The sequence below is a fragment of the Neomonachus schauinslandi genome, chromosome 5, assembly GCF_002201575.2.
Source record: "Neomonachus schauinslandi chromosome 5, ASM220157v2, whole genome shotgun sequence".
NCBI classification, from domain to species: domain Eukaryota; kingdom Metazoa; phylum Chordata; class Mammalia; order Carnivora; family Phocidae; genus Neomonachus; species Neomonachus schauinslandi.
The window spans coordinates 3,490,829-3,509,197 of NC_058407.1; the positions used below are offsets into that span (position 1 = coordinate 3,490,829).

General features: G+C 60.5%; 2 protein-coding genes across 6 annotated transcripts in view; one reads left to right on the plus strand and one right to left on the minus strand.

The window, feature by feature from the left end:
* Positions 1 to 4,972, plus strand: part of CERK (ceramide kinase) — a gene marked incomplete at its 5' end in the record, with an annotated part of 40,655 nt that extends 35,683 nt beyond the window's left edge. Inside the window, 3 exons of the mRNA XM_021687761.2 lie at positions 409 to 614; positions 1,332 to 1,540; positions 2,617 to 4,972. Coding sequence (XP_021543436.1) covers positions 409 to 614; positions 1,332 to 1,540; positions 2,617 to 2,689 — 488 coding nt within the window. The remainder of the gene's footprint in view (positions 1 to 408; positions 615 to 1,331; positions 1,541 to 2,616) is intronic.
* A 3,595-nt stretch (positions 4,973 to 8,567) lies between these two features.
* The window catches only part of GRAMD4 (GRAM domain containing 4), a 70,389-nt gene continuing 60,587 nt past the window's right edge, over positions 8,568 to 18,369 (minus strand). For 3 of the 5 annotated variants that reach the window (XM_021687819.2, XM_021687816.2, XM_021687814.2), the window contains exons 10-19: positions 18,166 to 18,214; positions 17,400 to 17,471; positions 16,920 to 16,963; positions 16,734 to 16,843; positions 15,018 to 15,172; positions 13,280 to 13,424; positions 12,550 to 12,643; positions 12,156 to 12,240; positions 11,267 to 11,335; positions 8,568 to 10,894 (exon numbers count right to left, since the gene is read on the minus strand). In XM_021687819.2, the coding sequence (XP_021543494.1) occupies positions 10,790 to 10,894; positions 11,267 to 11,335; positions 12,156 to 12,240; positions 12,550 to 12,643; positions 13,280 to 13,424; positions 15,018 to 15,172; positions 16,734 to 16,843; positions 16,920 to 16,963; positions 17,400 to 17,471; positions 18,166 to 18,214 (928 nt within the window). In that variant the 3' untranslated portion in view covers positions 8,568 to 10,789. The remainder of the gene's footprint in view (positions 10,895 to 11,266; positions 11,336 to 12,155; positions 12,241 to 12,549; positions 12,644 to 13,279; positions 13,425 to 15,017; positions 15,173 to 16,733; positions 16,844 to 16,919; positions 16,964 to 17,399; positions 17,472 to 18,165; positions 18,215 to 18,369) is intronic. The other 2 variants (XM_021687815.2, XM_021687818.1) reach the window with 2 other exon arrangements.

Below are 18,369 nucleotides of genomic sequence, written 5' to 3' on the forward strand. Positions count from 1 at the left end.
CGCCCACTCACACGCGAGCCTTCGGGCTTGGCCCGGCACTCATGAGGGAAGGGGCGCCCCAAACCGTTTGTGATGGGCACCGAGAGCCTCAGAGCATGTTCACGTCACAACATATCATTCGTCTTTATTTCCAGCCGTTTAAAAATGTGAAAATTACTCTTAGCTCACAGGCCACACAAAATCAGGGGCAGGCCAGACTGGGCGACCCCTGTTCTAAATTTTCCAAAAGTCCCCACGGGACCAGCGAAACAGCTCTGCCTTTGGGAGGCGGCTCTCTGGGCCCGGCGGTCGGCACAGGATTCTTTGCGCTGCTGCTGAGGGGGTCAGTTGCATGGGGAATTTGTGGGGATGGTCTCGGGGCGCCCGGCGCATCTAACGTCCCGTCCGCAACGCCCCTTTTTGCTTTAGAGGAGGTGGAAGAGTGGAAGGTGGTCTGCGGGAAGTTCCTGGCCATCAACGCCACCAACATGTCCTGCGCTTGTCCCCGGAGCCCCCAGGGCCTCTCTCCGGCCGCCCACTTGGGGGACGGGTCTTCTGACCTCATCCTTATCCGGAAATGCTCCCGCTTCAACTTTCTGAGGTTTCTCGTCAGGCACACCAACCAGTATGACCAGGTGAGTGGCGGGCTCGTGCCGTGCCCCACGGTGGCCAGTGGGGTCCATGGCCCCGTCCCTGCTCGCGGTGCGCTGGGAGCTGGCTGGTGCCTCCCCGCGAGCGGGGGCGGCTTTCCGGGCCGGGCCTCACCCACTGGAAGCGCCTAGTCTCAGGGACTCCTGGTGAAGGCTCGCTAGAAGCACAGAGTCTCCTCCAGCAAACCTTTCCATAGTCGCGGGCATCCTTGTCCACACAGCGGAAGACCCCACGTCGCACGGCATCGAGAGGCCCGGAGCTGTGGGTCCATCTCTGATTTTACCAAGATTTGTGGGTGGTTTTTTGTTGTTTTTTTTTTTTACTTAAATTGTATTTAAGGTCTAGTCTAATGGTGTTTTTATGTGGCTTTTAAAATAGTGCTTGTGAAAAAGGTAAAGAATTCTACAAGTTACTGCTAGGGAACCACCAGAATTCTTTTTTTTTTAAAAAAATTTATCTTTTAGAGAGAGTAGGGGGAGGGGCAGAGCTCAACGCGGGGCTCGATCCCACAACCCTGAGATCACGACCTGAGACGAAGCCAAGAGTCGGACGCTCAACCGACTGCACCGCCCAGGCGCCCGTGCCGGAATTCTTTAGGAAAGTGCTCGTGGCCGTGGACGCAGCCGTGGTCGCTGCCCACGCCCAGCCTCCCCCGCAGAGCGCCTCTAAGAACACGATCTCCCTGCTGTGTCTCTCGGCAGTTTGACTTCGCTTTTGTCGAAGTTTATCGAGTCAAGAAGTTCCAGTTTCTGCCAGAGCATGTGGAGGAGGAGGACAGCGACCTCAAGGAGCGGGGGAAGATGCGGTTCGGGCCCGTGTGCAGTGACACGCCTCCATGCTGCGGCGCTGCGTCCAACAGCTCCTGGAACTGTGACGGGGAGACCCTGAGCAGCCCCTCCGTCGAGGTCAGGTGCGCGCCCGCGGGCCCCGCGCTCCATGAGCTCCGCGTCCCACAGCCCGGGGGCGCGCTCTCCGGGGTCAGCCCCCGCACGCCACCGTCTCGCTCGGGAAGGGTACTGGGGCATCACCACGTGGGTCACAACACGACGTATTCGTTAGACAAGCCGTCCACCTTGGCAGACACTTCCCAGGCCCCACGTCACCAAGTCCACCAGCAGCCCCTCGGCCTCAGGGGGCTCCACCTGTGGCTGGAGCTGGGGGTCGGCTCGCGGGGCAGCGGGTCCTCTCCAGACCTGCAGGCATCCGAGGACGAGAGGTGGCCACGAGGCCGCAGGAAAACCTGCCAGGACAGTTGTATGTGCGGGGATTCAGCTTCTGTAATCTTACAAGTTAAAGACATGGAATTATTTTTAATCCTGGCTTAAGGATTTACTTAAAAAGTAGGTTACTTTGAAATTTAGGAACAGCATTCTTTTATGAAGTATATCCTATGTATCTTGAAAATACTACTATGCCTTAACCAGCAAGTGGCTTGGTTAGGGGATTTTTCCTACTGAACATCTTGGAGGAGGCCGCAACGGCATTAATTAAGGGGGACGGTGGCCCTGCCGGTGGGCTGATGGCCATGCAGACCCCTGAGCCCCTCTGCTCTCATCATGCTTGTTGTGGGAGGCGGGGTCTCCAGGGCACCTTGGCCATGCTTCGGGCCCCCGGGCCAGGGTTGGGGTGGAGCCCACTCGTCCTGGGTGACCAGACGTCCTGCACATCCCGTATGAGGGGGGTCGCCCCCCACGGAGCCTCCTCCCTGCTGCCCTGAAAGCTTGGAACACGATTATCTAGAGGCTTGTCACGCTGCTAAAGGGCGGGTGCTGGACGTGGAACCGCGTTTGCAGGGCCCTCAGCTCCCTTTACGAAACAGGCTTCTCAAGAGTGTGGGTAAGTCACTCTGTGCCCCTGACCTGTCCCTGCGGGGTCAGGCCCAGAGCCGGCCATGAGGTGACCCCCACCCCCCCTCCAGCCTTGACCAGCTGTGGGGCCAAGGGTCAGGAGGCACTGGGGGTCACACGTGGCCCTTTGTCTCTGCAGGGTCCACTGCCAGCTCGTTCGCCTCTTTGCACGGGGCATCGAGGAGGGTCCTAAGGAAGAACGGGACAGCTGAGCCATCCTCCCGCATCACCTGCCTTGCTGTGCTTGGGAAGCGTGAACATTATTTAAGAAAATTTCTGCAGAACAATTATGTTGATACATACGTTTAAACTTAGAAATTTATTTTTGATAGTTAGATCTTGATTTTAGACAAAATATCTTTTGTCAACAATTTCGTGAACATACCTGGCATTTTCAGCTCTCTGTGAACCTGTGGGTTGCGTTTCACATAACTTATTCTCAACAAACGGCACTTGTCGGTTTGGGGGCGCCGCCTTCTTAGATTTTATGCCAATGGTGCAGAGTTTTCAAGGGCCCATCCGTGGCTCTACTGCAGTCATTTTAAGGACAGTGGGTGTGAGCAGAGCATCTGGACGAGAGGTACCTAGCAGCTCATTGATCCACTTTGCAGGACTTACTCGAAGGTTTGTGATCAGGTTTTGGAAAATACCGGATTGCCTTCATGTTATTTTCACCTTAACTTGTGCTCGGGACGCGCTTACTGGATCCGGTGCATCCTGGGCGGCTTCGGTGACCTGGGAGCAGGACCATTTTAGGGAGAAGGACACGGACAGGAGGGACACTGTTTCTTTAAAATCCCAGCCCTTGCTTTCATCGTGCTAGTGCTTCTGGGACAATCCAGCTGGTAGCAAGAACAATCATGAGCTCGGGACCTGGCATCTATTTTAAATGTGGAGTACCGAAGCTTCATAGCGACCCAGTGAGTAACAGGTGGGCCTCGTGGGGAAGCAGAAGGAAGCGGAAGGAAGCGGGTGCGCAGGACATACAAATGCACTTCGTGAATTCTGTGTTCACTTCAAACCCGAGTGCCCGAGCCCTGCCGGGGGTGGGGTCCCGAGTGCCCGGGGCTCCTTGGGTGCAGGCCCCAAGTCCACATACGTGGTCCAGACTTGTGCTTTTCTGCACACTTGAGTCTATATATTTATTGAAAATGATGTCCTTTTCAACCGGAAGACCGCACATGGTGTCTCCGTGGTTAGCGCCATGGACGTCTGCTGACGAGCCGGAGCCGCAGCGGCCGGGGCTTCCCTGTAGCTGTGACCCCCCCCCCCCCCCGGCCCCTGGGGCAGCCCTCGTCCGCGCTCTGGCCTCGTTTTCTTTGTATGCACACTTAGGTATGTGGAAGATGCATCGAAAATAGCTCCATCTGAAATACAAGCTGCAGAGCCCGAACTCTGGTTTGCGGGGAGCAGAAGCCCGACTGTCAGAGGAGGTCGTTACTGACGCGCCGTCGTGCGCTTGGCTTACGGAGGTGCAGCTGGTCCTGTTGGCATCAACAGGCATCGTACGTTTTTAGAATTCACTTGCAGCACTTGTATTTTGAAGTATACATGAAATCTCCTGCTTTATCACTCAGTCCCATCCAGGTCAGACAAAAGGGCAGCTTTAACAGTGGTTTTTTCAACAGACCATATTATCAAGTAATTGCAAAAATGGCATGGTCTACGAGGTCGTGGGTGGGCGCCGAGTCTGGGTACAGAGTGGACAGCTACACTGGCCGTTTGTGATTCTCAGTGCTCGCTGCTGGTTGGAAGAAACCAGAGGACGGGCAGCTCCGTGTGGGAGCAGGGCCGCGCGTCAGGGCCCAGCCAGCCAGAACCGCGCCGTGGAATGTGCTCCTTCGCAAGTTTCCCCGAAACAGTACTGGGCTGTCCTAAAACCCACTGCCAATTTTAGAAAAACAGTCCAGGCCACGGTAAGCATCTTCTGTTCCCCGAGAGAGCCGGCCCCGCCCCGGGCTTCCCGCACGGCTGCCCGCACACCGATGTCCAGAACCGCAGGCCTTGGGGCTCTTCTGGGCGTGTGTGATTGTCGGAACACCCCGAGAGTTCTCGATGATCTGCACACAGGACGCAAGGACCGTTCAGACATTCCCACGTGGGCGAGAGGCACGGATGTCCAGGAAGGCCCCACACCTGGACTCCAGGGACTTGGGAAAAAAAAAAAAATGGAACTGATGGTGGGTTAGTGAAAACTTAGGATCATCTAGAAGGTTAGTCTATGTTTTAACTTCGTGACTTATTGGTGCAAAAACACCATGGCAGCCATTACGCTCCGACCCTATTCCTGCTTATTCTCCTCCCCAAGTGAGCACCTGGTGCCCGGCGCCTTGCTGCCCGGTGGGCGGGCGTGACTGTTCTGGTACAATCCTGTGTAACCGGCAAGTATGGACTGAAAGGGTGGCTTTATTTTCTTGTAATCTTGCTGGTTTCAAGATTGGAAAATGGCATATTTGCTCTGATATGTTTGGGAAGACAAAATAAAGTTACTTTGGGCAGAGTTTCTTTTTCTCTTTTATAAATTCTTGTTCAAAGTAGAGCATGTTTTGTGAAAACACATATACCCATTTCTTTTTTAAGATTTTATTTATTTATTTGACACAGAGAGATAGAGGGAACATAAGCAGGGGGAGTGGCAGAGGGAGAGAGAGGGAGAAGCAGGCTCCCCACCGAGCAGGGAGCCTGATGCGGGACTCGATCCTGGGACTCCAGGATCATGATCTGAGCCGAAGGCAGCAGCTCAACGGACTGAGCCACCCAGGCGCTCCATATGCACATTTTTTTTTTTTTTTTATTTTTTGGAGAGCAAGCAGGTGCATGTGAGCAGGGGGAGAGGGAGAATCCCAGGCAGACTCCCCGCTGAGCACGGAGCCCAGCCGACCACAGGCTCGATCCCACAACCCTGATACCATGACCTGAGCCGAAATCAAGAGTCCGACGCCCAACCGACCGAGCCACCCAGGTGCCCCCACCTTTGTAACAACTGAAAGAACAAGAATAAAACAAACGATGTGTAGCTACCACCCAGACCAAGACACAGAACTTCACCCTAAAGTCCCTGTGTTCCCCTTGTGGGGGGACCCCCGTTTCCAGTGTACCATTCCCTTGTTTATCCACGTGAGGGGGTCAGAACAGCTTACCCTGAAATAGGCCACTTTGGCATAAGGATTGTTTTGAGCTGCAGACCGTCAAGGAGCAGCAAATGCAGGAGGCGCCCTCTGCCCCCCCACCCCGTCTGCTGAAAAGGACGTGAACTTCCCCTTGAGAAGGCATGTCTTCCTCTCACGCCAGGAGCTGAACCGCCTCTACCACTGGGACGGTCGGCGCCGAGATGGGTCTGCACAACCCTTAACCTTCCCTCACTTCCCCACATGAAATTACCCAATAAAGTCCTGTTACCTTAGAAGCCCAAACCCCTTTTCCTTCGTCTTGTCACGTCTTGATGAATTTGCCCTTTTGTTAAAATGGTGCATAAACCCCAGGGTCTAACTGCTTCTTTGGGTCTTCCGATCTTTTTCTATAAATGTCTCCATGTACAAAAAATAAGCTATTAGCATCAAATAATTGTTTGCCTTTCCTCCTGTTCACCTGCCTGCTTACTCGGCGGGCCACAGCCCCCGAGCCCAAGCAGGCACAAGAAAGGTGCTTTCTTTCCCTACACACTTACAGTCCCTGCAACGTCTTATTCCGCAGGTTTTGCTCTTCACCTGAAAGGAGTCACACTGTGTGTCATTTTCTGGAACTTGCTTCTTAATTCTGCATGTCTGAGAAGACATTTCCATCATGAAGCTGAACTTTCCAGTCTAGGAACACTGCATACATTCCCACTTATAAGTCCTCACTCAGGTCTTTCGAATAGTTTTTTTTTATTTAAGTATTTTATTTATTTGACAGAGAGAGAGACAGCGAGAGAGGGAACACAAGCAGGGAGAGCGGGAGAGGGAGAAGCACACTTCCCGCCGAGCAGGGAGCCCGATGCGGGGCTCGATCCCAGGACCCTGGGATCACGACCCGAGCTGAAGGCAGACGCTTAACGACTGAGGCACCCAAGTGGTTTTATAATTTTCCCACAATCTCTGAATTGTTCAGCTATATTCCTAAAAACTATATTTTGGGACTATTCTAAAATTTTTTTGTTTTTACATAGGAATGTGATTTTTAAAATTTTTTTACTGTATCATCTGGTATCCAGAAAACATGCCTCTTACTATGAAAACTTACCCATACGGGACGCCTGGGTGGCTCAGTTGGTGAAGGGTCTGCCTTCGGCTCAGCTCATGGTCCCGGGGTCCTGGGATTGAACCCCGTGTCAGGCTCCCTGCTCAGCAGTGGGGGGTCTGCTTCTCTCCCCCGCCCCCTCCCCCGTCCCCATTTGTGCTCTCTCCGTCAAATAAATAAAATCTTAAAAAAAACACCTTACCTCCAGATCTGGGGGTTTTCTACTGTACCATCATCTGCAAGTAGGAATAGTTGAGTAGCTCCCTTTAGGACCTTACCCATTTCGTGCCCCTTGTCTGTGCCAGCGAGCGCGGACTCCCAGTACAGAAGGGACGACAGTGTCTCTAAAGGAGCGGGGCCCAGGGTGCCCGCCCCCCACCTCTGCCGCCCGTGTGCTGGGAGCCCCGCACCCCCGGCACGATGCCAGCCCGTGATGGAGGAGGTGCTGGGACCCTGCGGGAGAGGGGGCTTCCCAGCTCCAGCGTGTGGCAGGGGCAGATTTCAGCAGCCGGCCAGGGGCTCGGTCTCCCCAAGTACCATAGGCCACCAAGGCGCCTCCTTTGCTTTCACGGACGCCCCAGGGGGAAGCCAAGAGCTTCAGCTGTCGGACTGCTGTAAACACACAAACTAAAACATACAGACTGCCAACAATACCGATTCTACCGAAATACAGGCCCCAAGTAGTTCTTACAATAGCAATTAGACTTATTTGTGCTACTTTACTGACACATTAAATAATAATACAGGCAAACCGGGAGCCCCATCAGCAAGGGTGGGCAGGGAGGGGCCCGTGCTGCCCACGCCCTGAGCTCCGACCCCTCCTCACCCGTATCCATCCCCAGAGCAGGCGTCCCCGCAGGGCCAGGAGCTCGCACGCCTGTCCTCTGGGGCTGTGCTGCAGAGGGGCTTGTCATCAGGAGAGTCGGGGTGGGGGGTGCAGCAGTCCCGAGAGTGTTCACTGGGTGCCCGGTCCCCCAGGGACCACTGGCCGGTCACAGCAACGTCCCAGCCCCTAGGACAGTGCCTGCAATGGATGGGTGGATGGACGGATGGATAGATAGATGAAAAGACCAACGGAGGGATGGATGAGCAGGTGGGTGGATGCAGGATACAAAAGCCACACCTCTGAGCGCAGGGCTGGCCCACCAGACCTGGTTTCTGTTCAGCTCCAGCTCACTTCGTGGGACCTGGGTGGGGCTCCCGTGGGCTCGGGGTGCAGGAGGCTGGGTGTGCTTAGCTGTGCCCAGCTCAGCTCCACACAGGACTGGTGGTTTCAGGTGTCAGCGGGTTCCTGCATCCTTGTCCCCACTGTCAGTGTCTGGACCGGCTGAGTCACGGGTGCCACCAGGGACCCCTCTGCCCAGACCCCAGGGGGAGGACTGCAGGTAGCACCTGGTCCCAGAGATGCCCACCACTCCCAGGGGAGTCATGCTCAGGTGGGGCCAGGACCTGCACCCCAACCCCGAGAACCCTTTTCCAGGCTCCTCCATATCCCGGCAGAGTGATGGTCCCACTGCCTGGCCACCCAGCGCCAGGCCCTGGATGACCCAACCTGGCCCTCCAGTCTTCGGGAACCGGGGCCCCTGCCTCCCCTCGATGTCTATGCCCCCCACCCCTTCATGGCCCCGCCCCACAGCCCGCCTCCCCGGCACCCACCTCACCCCTCACCCAGACAGCTTTGGAGCCCAAAGCCCCGCTACCCTCCAGCTCTGGCAGCCGCGGGGGTCGTGGGCCACCCGAGGGGTGCCCGCCTGCCCCACTCAGCTGCGTGCGATGCACAGGGGCCCCGCCCTGGAGGCCGAGCGCCCCCACCCTCCCTGAGCACAAAGCATTTCAGGTTTATTTAAATAAAAATTATAATTTATACAAGACTTCTTTAAACAAACAGTTTTCTTAAAAAAATGTTACGGGGGTTTTTCATCGGTTCTTCATACAGTACAATCCTTTTGTTGAACAAAAGTGACAGCAGTAACGATTATTTACAGATCCAAAATAGACTCAAGCTTCGGACATAAAAAATGTGACATTCATTCTAGTTCAGTGATTAGTCAGAAATTAAATATCTGCCCAGATTTACACAATTTGATAGAAACTCCGGGCTCTCTCTGCCGGGCCACCGGGAGCCCGTGTGGGCCGCACTCTCCCCAAGGGCCCGGCCACTGGCGCACGACCGCCCAGGGCCCCCGCGGCCGCGCCCCGCACGTGGTCAGTTTTCATCTCCCTTTCTCCTCAAAAGGGACTCGAACCAAACCACCCGCTCTGCTGAGGAGGGCGAGCCCCACCACACCAACCCCTTGGCGGGCCCGGGGAGGGGTCTGAGTGGCACCCACAGGCGTCACCCTGAAGCCTGTCCCCGGGGGCCGCTCAGGGCCCACCCCGCCTCGCCTCAGGCACCGAGGGAGGGTCCCCGGGGGTGCCTCGGGAGCCGGTCCGCCTGCGCCCACGGTGGGAGCCAAAGCCGAGACTTAGAGTGGGTTCTGCCTTCAGTTTGACGGAAGGCCGGCCCGCGGGATCTCGCGAACACCAGCGCCAGCCGGACCGGGGCGGTGGGAGCCGCAGGCGCCCTCCGATCTCACCGACCGGGTAGGGTGTGTGCTTCATCAGGCTGGTTGGCGCAGCTCCCCAGGAGCGCGGCCCGGGCCCTGGCGTGCGGCCCCCATGGCCCCCCGTGAATGGGGACGTGAGCGATGCCACCAGACTCACCCAAACCAGCAAATTAGGATTGGAGCCAAGGTAAAAATTACATCTGAAAAATGATACAAAAATAAGAAAAACAGCTTGCTCTCTGTAAAAAATAGAATCTTCTGTTTCTTCAAAAAACAACAATCTCCGTGATGCCCAAAGGACTCAGGACAAGCCGAGGAACTGGACTGATGGAGTTGGAAGTGTGCTGACCAGGAGGGCGGTCGCGCTGACCGCCACAATCTCAGCCTGTCCTTCACAGAGGTCACAGGCCTGTCCCCAAGTGAACCCAGCCTGCAGACGGCAGCCTCCGGCCTCGGCCACAAGCGCGCTGGCGTCCTGGGCGGGGCCCAGACTGGTGCTGGGCGCAGGGAGGGGGGCGGCTCACTCCCACCCCGGGGTGTGCTGGCATGAGGGTGGGCCTGCCAGGACCCTGTCAGACGTCAGGGGTGCAGACCGTCCGGCCCCAAGCCTCTGGGCTCCGCTCACGGTCACTCCCCGCAGCCGCTGACCTCCCGAGCACCCCCCCGCGCAGCAACCACGGGCAGACCGGCCGCAAGCCTGGCCCACCGTGTGTCTGGGCCGCTCCCACCCCAGGCCGCAGGGCCCCCTCCCTTATCAACACAGGTGGCTTCTGCCGTGAGGCCGGCGCCAGCCATGCTGCGGTTGATTTCCATCTGAGAGCAACCCAAGCTCAGAGTGCCCCCCAAAGCCTTGGCAGATGGTCTACGGGGCTTTCCAAAGAGCAGAGTGTGAAAAAGATGTGCTTCTACCTGCGCGCCACTCCACGGCCACGGGGGCCACCGACCCCGGGCCTCCTGGAGGCTCGGGAGGCCGAGACGGCCACTGGCCTTCGTGGCAGGTGGGGCCCCGCGGCCGGTCAGCACGGAGCCTAAGCCAGATCAAGCCGCGCCCCTGCCCCGGGCCCCCCTGACGACTCGCAGCAGGCCTCACTAGCGGAAGGAGCGAGACCCACTGGCCGGTTCAGGGTGGTGGGCGAAGGCGCCTCTGAGTCGCTCATCACCGACATCCTTCACACCCGGGAAGAGGGACCACCGGTGCTCCTCGGCTACGGCTTCGGGGTGGAGGAGCTTCGGCCTCTGGGGCGGGCGGGTTCTGTGTGTCCTCCTTTCCGCTGGCCTCCGAGGATCCCCTGCCCTCCGTGTCCATGTGTCCGTGAGACACGCCTCACCCGTGAGATGGGCGGGCACCGCCTGAGGGCCCCAACCCCTGCGTGAAGGGGTCCGTGAATCGCGGGGTGAACACAATAAAAACCACAGATCGAGGGGAATTATTGCAAAAGATCAGGAGGATGTCCAATTGTTTTTCCACTATCAAATTGTTTAAAAAAAACAACAAAAAAACCAAAACCAAAACAAAACCCTTCCAGCATCGTCCCGGGAGAATCAACACTAACTGTCGCTGCCAGATGCCGCGGCCGCCGTGATTTTCATGTACTGGCTGAAAATGGTCTCGAACGCCTCGTCTCTATGCACCATGGCCCCGAACACCAGTGGCTGGCGGGTGGAGATGCCGTGGGTGACCCCGCGCAGCCAGGCTGCCATGAGGACTAGACGCCCCGACACGCGGGCCTTGCCTGGCCCCAGGCCAGGTCCGAGCGGAGCCCCACAGGGTCTGGTGCCCAAGGGCAGACCCCTCCCCGCACGGAGGCCAGGCCCCCCGGCCCCACCCACCTCCCCGCGGGCCTCAGCCCCAAACCTGACCCGGACATGCAGCGGCAGGAGGCGCCGGTGGCCACAGCGAAGGAAAGAGGAAGAGAGGGGGCCCCTTGGGTCCCCAGCCGGTCGGTGGCTCCGCGTGCCCCAGGGATTTACAGCCACACCCCCGGGCCACCCTGCCATCTCCCCAGCTTCCTGCCCAGCACTTACTTTCTGGGTTGATGGCGTTGACACCGCGATCCCCATGCCTGAGCCCGGGAGGACAGAGAGGACCTTGTACTGAGGGACGACAGCGCACGGTCAGCCTGGGCCCCTCCCAGGATCAGGGCCAGGCCTGTCCCCAGGCCCCAGGGCATTCTCCCAGGGGCCCACGGAGCCCAGCCTTCCTGAGCACGACAGGACGGACTGACTTCCTGACCAAGAGACCAGACCTGCCACTTCCCCATCCCACCCTCTCCCAGCAGGCCCGAGTGAGACGGGGTCTCCCAGAGGGGCAGTGCGTGTGGGGGGGCGCCTCCTGTCCTAACGGCTGCACATCTCTCTGGGGGGGAGCTGGGGCCCACCCCGCCGGGGCTAGCCTGTACCCCAGACGCTCAGACCCTGGAGGCGGGGGGCAGGTGGGCCCGGCCACCCTTGCCCAAGTGTGTGTGCCAGGCCCTCGTCTGGGTACTGCACATGCCCTGCCCACTCCACGTGACCACACTCGAGGAACACTGGCTGAGGACACGCCCGCGGTGGGGGGAGCATCTTGGGGCCGAGGGGTGGATACACAGTGATAAGGGGGCCCAGGTGCCTGGCCGGGCCCACCTTGCTGTGCTCCCCCCTCCCCCCTTCCCCCCTGTGGGAAGGCACCTGGCGCTGACCCGTGAGGATGTGGGGTGGCCCGTGGTACATGGACACGAATGGGAGCCAGTGTCTACATGGAAACCTTCTAGAAGGGGAGCCCTGACGTGGGTACCCCAATGTCTCCGAATAGCATCACTCCCTCACTGTGAACATATCTGACTTCCAACTGAAGCCCATCAGCTTCGTGGCCCTGTGGCCTCTCTCCTCCGGAATCCTAAAGGGGTAACGGAGAACGGCGGGGGCCCTTACTGACCTTCTGGATGTCTGTGATGTCCACCAGCTTGATGACCTTGTTTCTCTTGGAAGAACCGGATTTGGAGCTTTCGAAGCACAAGTAGCTACGAGGGGAGAAAGGACAGAGGCATGATCCAGACACGGCACAGGGACGCCCGCCTGGGCTGTGGCCACCACGGTCCCCCGTGGGGCGGGCGGCGACCCCGAGCAGAGAGCCCCTCCCACCTGGCACCACGCACTGGCTTTTTACAAAGGATTTCACTCTGAGAGTTTTATCGCTTCTAGAGCTGACTCCACGGTCTACACCGCATCTGACTCGTGTTCGCAGCGTCACGCATCCTGGGGCGTCCAGCGAGAGCCAGGACCGTCCCTGAGGCCCGTCCCTTTGGCAGGAGCGGCACGGAAGCACTCACTTCTCCGTCACGTACAGAACGCCGTTGCGGATGTAGTCGGTGGGCATCTTGCGGTCGCGGTTTATCAGGCAGCAGCGCCAGCCATTCTCACACACTAGTGGGGACAGAGGCGACCCATCAGCCCGGGCTCCTCAGGGATGCACCAACATGCTCCCCACCCCCCGATAAAGCCCGCGGGAGGAAGACAGGCGCCCTCCGCCTTCCTGGAGAGCTGGGGTTTGCTCCGGCGCGTGAGTCGGTGGGGACTTTCGTCCCCTCGAAGGAGAAGCACACGGCTCAGGTTGTGCAAATGGATTGAACCGCGGCCATGACGGGGACGCATTTGCACGCCCTCGGTCAGCAGGATGGGGGGTGGGACAAGGTCAAAGCTTAGCTCTCTGCGGCTTCCTTCTGCGGCCCGCCAGGTGGTTCGAAGAGCCCAGCTCCCTGGGCACCCAGCTGCCGTCCACCAGGTCACCGCTGGGGTGCGCAGGGGCCGCACCTGCTCGTGCAAGGCCCCAGCTGGGGAGCAGCTCTGAGCCGCGCTCTGCGGGACCCTCTGAATTCCTGCAGCTCAACCATCCACTGCAGAAGGATGGGCCCCCCCGAGCGGCCCAGGAGCACCCGGCTCCTCCCGCCTGCCTGCCCAGAGCCCTCCCGGGCCCCCAGGGCCGGCCTCTGCCGCCAGGCCCAGCACGGGCGCGAGCTCCCCACCCGGCCAGGGTGGGCCACAGACTCCGCGCACACGTACCCGGCAGCGGTCGCTCGTTTTCCGTCAAGTTAAAGATCTCGTGGAAATTGCCTTTCTTGGTACCGTGGAAGCGGCCAGTGTCTTCATCCTTGTTGAGGCTGGCGGGCGCGCTGGAGACGTAGCTCCGGGAGGAGGCCGTCTGTAGCTGCCAAGAGCATGCGTGTCGCCGTCAGCCACGCCAGCTGGGGGTGGGGGGCACAGGGACGCACGCGGCCCCCCACCCCCTCGCCCAACTGTACACATAGACGAGCGACAGGCACGGATGCCCAGATGTGGGGTGCGGACCCCTACGAGCCCCTGCCGGGGGCCGCTCCTCACCCCGCGAGCCCCGCTTCCTCGGGGCAGGGAAGCCCCATAGCAGAGGGGAGGGCCCCTCTTCCCCCAGCAGCATCCCCTCTCCAAAAGGCCGTGCCGGAGCCTGCACCCCGGCACACGCAGTCCAGACCCCGGGCTGCCAGGCGCTCGGCACAGAGGCCATTCCTGGCATTTCCGAAATCGGAACTGGCCGGGGGATGGGCCGCGGAAAGCGACATTGGAAGGTCAGGGTCACAACACAGCAACGCACAGCATCAGGTCCCCGTGGAGGAGGGGCTTCCACACAGACCTCCTACCTTGTCATGGCCTGACACCTGACCAGAGAGGAGACAACAGACACACGCGTGACCAAGACAAGCAAAAAGTGGGTCCACGTGGCGTGAGCTACACACACACAGTGGCTGAGCCGAGCTGCAAGCACACACCCCTTGGCTGGGTCTCCCTCGCCCCCCGCCCCCCACCCCCCGGGAAGCCCACGGCCTCACTCCCCTTCACTGTCTCTCCGGAGACTGGCCAGCGCTAAGAGGCCTTAAGGCCCCGGAAGGCCCTGTCCCGGCCACCCCTCCCACGCCCTCAGGGAGCCAGGCTGCCCACCTCTGCGCCTCCTCCCTCGGGCCCACCTCCACCTGCATGACCGGAGCCCACCTGCTGGCTCACGAAGACCCTGATGATGAGTGTGGGCTTCCAATAAGCTTTGTTGTCCCGGAACCTGGGGAGCCTGACCCACACCTGACCCAGAGCTTCCCTCCCATCACCGGTCACTGGACACCCTCTCCCCAGACGACACTCACTCAACACAGCAATCTAACGTCACCTCCTTCAGGAAGCCTTCCTAGACCTCCCCAAGAGTCCTACGGGACCCAGAACCTCCCGCGCTCATCTGAGACCCTGAGGAGAACACCTAGGCCAGCTTGTCCTCTGTGTCCGGGTTTGGGACCCAAGGCCCGGTACCCACCCACAAAGGCCTTCCACCGTGAATAAAATACAGGCCCAGTACCAGCCTGTGGGCACGAGGTAGGCCCGAGCCTCAGAGCCAGGGAACGGAGGGCCGGACGGTAGCTCCCAGGGCTCCCTCCTCAAGGCCCCCAAGCTCTGGGCGCTCATGGCCAGCACCCCGCACCCTGCCTGCCCTTGGCCTGGGCGCCAACATGACCCGGGCAAGTCCGTGGGAGGGTCTGAGGGGCCTTGAGGCGGGAGGGGGCCTCCAGCCCCGCTTGTAAGCACTGCACAGCCTTCCCCAGCGGCCACCTTGCGCCCGGGGCTGCTGGGCCCTCCAAAACAGCAGTGCCAGGAGTGGGGAAATCCTCGCCGCACTGTGTCTGCTTCAAGGGCCCCACAAAATCGGAAAGACACCAGCTTCCCCGCGCACTGGGAGGGGCACGCGCGGGCCTGGGGGCCGCTGCCCCGGCCTGAGCCAGCCTACCCGGCGTGACACGGTGGCGCTAGAGCGCTCTTTGAGCTGCGGGTCCGTGGGCAGGCTCCTCCAGATGATGTAGGGGGTGTCGTATTTGGCTCGCAGTCTCGGGCAGCGTTTGAAGATAAAGTCGATGAGGAAAAACTTGATCCCGGCGTAGAGTCCTGGGGACAAGAGCAACAGTCCTGTCCTGGCCAGGGCACACGGCCAGCCTCTCCAAACCCGGATGTGGCCAGCGCAGGGCAGGGGAAGCAAGAGGGCGAGGTGACCCAGCCAACGGGGGGGTCCACTTACGTGTCTCACCACCCAGGACCCTCAGGTGGCTCCTGTTGATCACACCACCTCGCAAACAAGCCCGCCACTTACCACCCCCAAGGGTGACATGAAGGAAAGCGTGAGAGACCCACCCCCAGCCTGCTGCCCTCTGACCTGATGGGCCGGCAGCCGTCATAGCCGGGGGCCCCCCTCCAACCCCGGGTCAGAGAGCTTGTGTGCCGGCCCGGGCCCCCGGGAGAAACAGGATGAGGGCATTTCACTTTGGTTGTTGTCAGTCCTTCCCCCCAAGGCCACGCTGTCTGCCAGCCTGCTTGTCCTGGCAAGGCATGCAGGGGGAGGGCCAACGAGAGACCGAGGCCCCAGCTGCATGCCGGGGCTGGTGGGCAGGTGGGCACGGCCCCCACACTGTGCGACCCCCGAGCACAAGGTCCCAGCTCAGATTAGCCCTCCACCCTCGCCCCCACCCGTGCAGTCCCCTGTGCCCGCTCCAGGCTGGGGACACCGAGGCCCCACAGTGGGTCATTGCTCGGGGTCTGGCCTGGGGAGGAAGGTGCAGCTTCCTGGGTTAGACGGCCGAGTGGGTTGGGGCAGCCACAGGACCATGGCCTTGGCCTCAGGGCAGCCTCCACACCGGCTCACACCTTCTCCCTATCCTGCAGAAGCCCCAGACAGGGGTTCGGTACAGCATTTCCACGAACCCATGGGGGAGTTCAAGTCATCCTACCACCCCATGGTTTGAAATACAGGCAAAGGCCACGTCCTGCACATTCAGACCTGTGGCCAGTGGCTCCCTGAATTCTGCATGCTCCCCACTCCAGAATTAGCTCTGAACACCCCGTCTCCAGTCTGCCCCTCCCACTCCCTGGTGGCCCCGGATGGCAACATCACCTACCAGCCCTTTGGGGCAAACCCTGAGCCCTCCGACCGTCTGGTCCATCCACGACTGTGGGGGGTCGGGCTCCAACCACAACCCAGGGCCCCACCAGGGCCCCACCAGGGCCCCACAACCCCACCCACCGGCCTGCCTCACGCCCCTCACTGCCCTGCCCACTCCACCCCGACCAAGGGCTGTTCCTGACCTGCCCAAAGCAGACTCCGCAAACCTCACCCTCTGCTTGGACCTCACCCCGCAGAATTGAGGCCACCGCCCCCTATGACATCTCCACCCCTATGTCACTCCTCCCGCTACCTGACCCCTCACGACACAGAGAGCTTGTGTGCCCCGGGCCGGCACACAAGCTCTCTGACCCGACGCCTACCAGCCCCTCTGCTCGGTGGGAAAGCGGGGAGTCTCTTGGAAGCAGAGGATGAGCTTGTCGTAAGCGTGCGCTAAGCTGGCCTCCGGATGCCTGTGCATCTGTGGACGCTCTGCTGGGAAGCAGGCCGGGACCCCCGCCTCACCCCCTCACCTGTGTGGCAGCCCTGACCCGGGGCAAGGTGCCTCCTTACCCACGGCCAGTCCCACCAGGCGGTAGGGGAAGAAGCAGGAGGCGAGGAAGGCAGCCCACAGCGCGACGTACAGCTTCTGCGTGATCTCAGGCTGGACCCACATGAACAGGCTGGAAGGGAGAGGGGGGCTCAGCTGGGGACGGGGCCGCACCCCTGACACCGCGGGCTGGGGGGCCGAGGACTTACTTCTTGATCTTCTCCAGGATGTCGGCCATCTTGCCGAAGAGGTTCTGTGTGGAGAAACTGCAGTCACCGCAGGCCCCGGGGCCACGGCCCACACGGCGACGACGTCAGGGGGCCAGAGGTGCCGCCCCCGTGAGGCCACAGCCGGGGCGGGGGGGCACAGAGCCCCGCCGTCCCGCCCAGCCACTCGCAGGCTGAGGGCGGGGTGGTGGGTCCCCACAAAGCCCAGGGAACCGCACGGACGCTGGACCCGGGCCGTGTCCCTCCCAGCAGCTGGCTCGCCCCGGCTCGGCGGGTCTCCCCACCCTCCAGGGTGCCGGCCGACAGCCTAGACCCTCCCGCCAATCGGGCTGTCCTGGGTGCTGCCAAGGGATCGACGGGCAGGCTGATGGCCGGTCAGCTGACAAGAGACAAGCCAGGCCTGGGGTTTGGGGGGCAGGGCTGGCACAGAGACGTCCCCGGGCCGGGGCCCAAGAGCAGCACCTGGGCTTTCTGGGCGACATCCAGCACGAGCTGGAACTTCTCAGACACAGTCAAGTCTTCCTTTGGAGGCTCCTGCAACCAAAGGGGAGAGAGAATTTCCACCACAATTTAGCAGCCCAGAGGCCTTGCAGCCCCAGGAGCAGGTCGCTCTGCTGCCCCCCCTCCCACAGCAGGGGCCAGCTGTCCCAGAGGACGCCTCCCTGGTGCCCGAGAGGGTGGGCGGGCAGTGGCAGCCCCCAAGCCAGCGGGGAGTCGCGCTTCGATGGCTCACCTGCAAAGGTGCATCCAAGACCACGTAGCCCTCCTCCCCTCACTTTGCATGGAGGGAAACTGAGGCAAAAGGGGGCCGTGACCTCCTCCTGTTTGTCTGAGTTCATTCAACAAGAACCTCCCGAGGGCCTCCTAGATGCTGGGGCCCAGCAGATCGCAGCTTGCTGATCCCTGCGCTACTCATCCTCTGGTCCGGGAGGCCCCCGGGTGCCCCCCCTGCAGCATATCATCCCCACTGGGAGGGGTGAGGACAGGCCGGGGCATGGCAACCTGCTTCCCTTGCAGCCAAGCCGGGGCCAGCAAGGGGCACTGGGGGTGTCGGCTGGCAGGGGGTCAGAGTGTGGCCACCCAGGGCTCTGTGCTGGGGGTGGCTGGCCTTCTGCTCCCTGACTCCATTTGCCAGGCAGGGCTCCCCCAGGCATCCACCCAGCTGCATCTGGACGCTCGGGGAAGCTGACCAGGTGGACGCGGAGACCTTCGCCCTCCCAGGACTTACCACTGGTTCAGAGACTTCAGGCACGATGCTCCACTGTATCCTCCAGCCTCTGTAAGGAGACCATCACACGCCTTTCACAGAGGGACGACATCGAATCCCCAGCCCTGTGCCCCCGACGGGAAGGAGCGTGGGACAGAAGGGGCTTCAGAACCCCTCTGCAGCCAAGACCTCCAGGGCTGCTCCCTGGTTCTTGAGGATGGACAG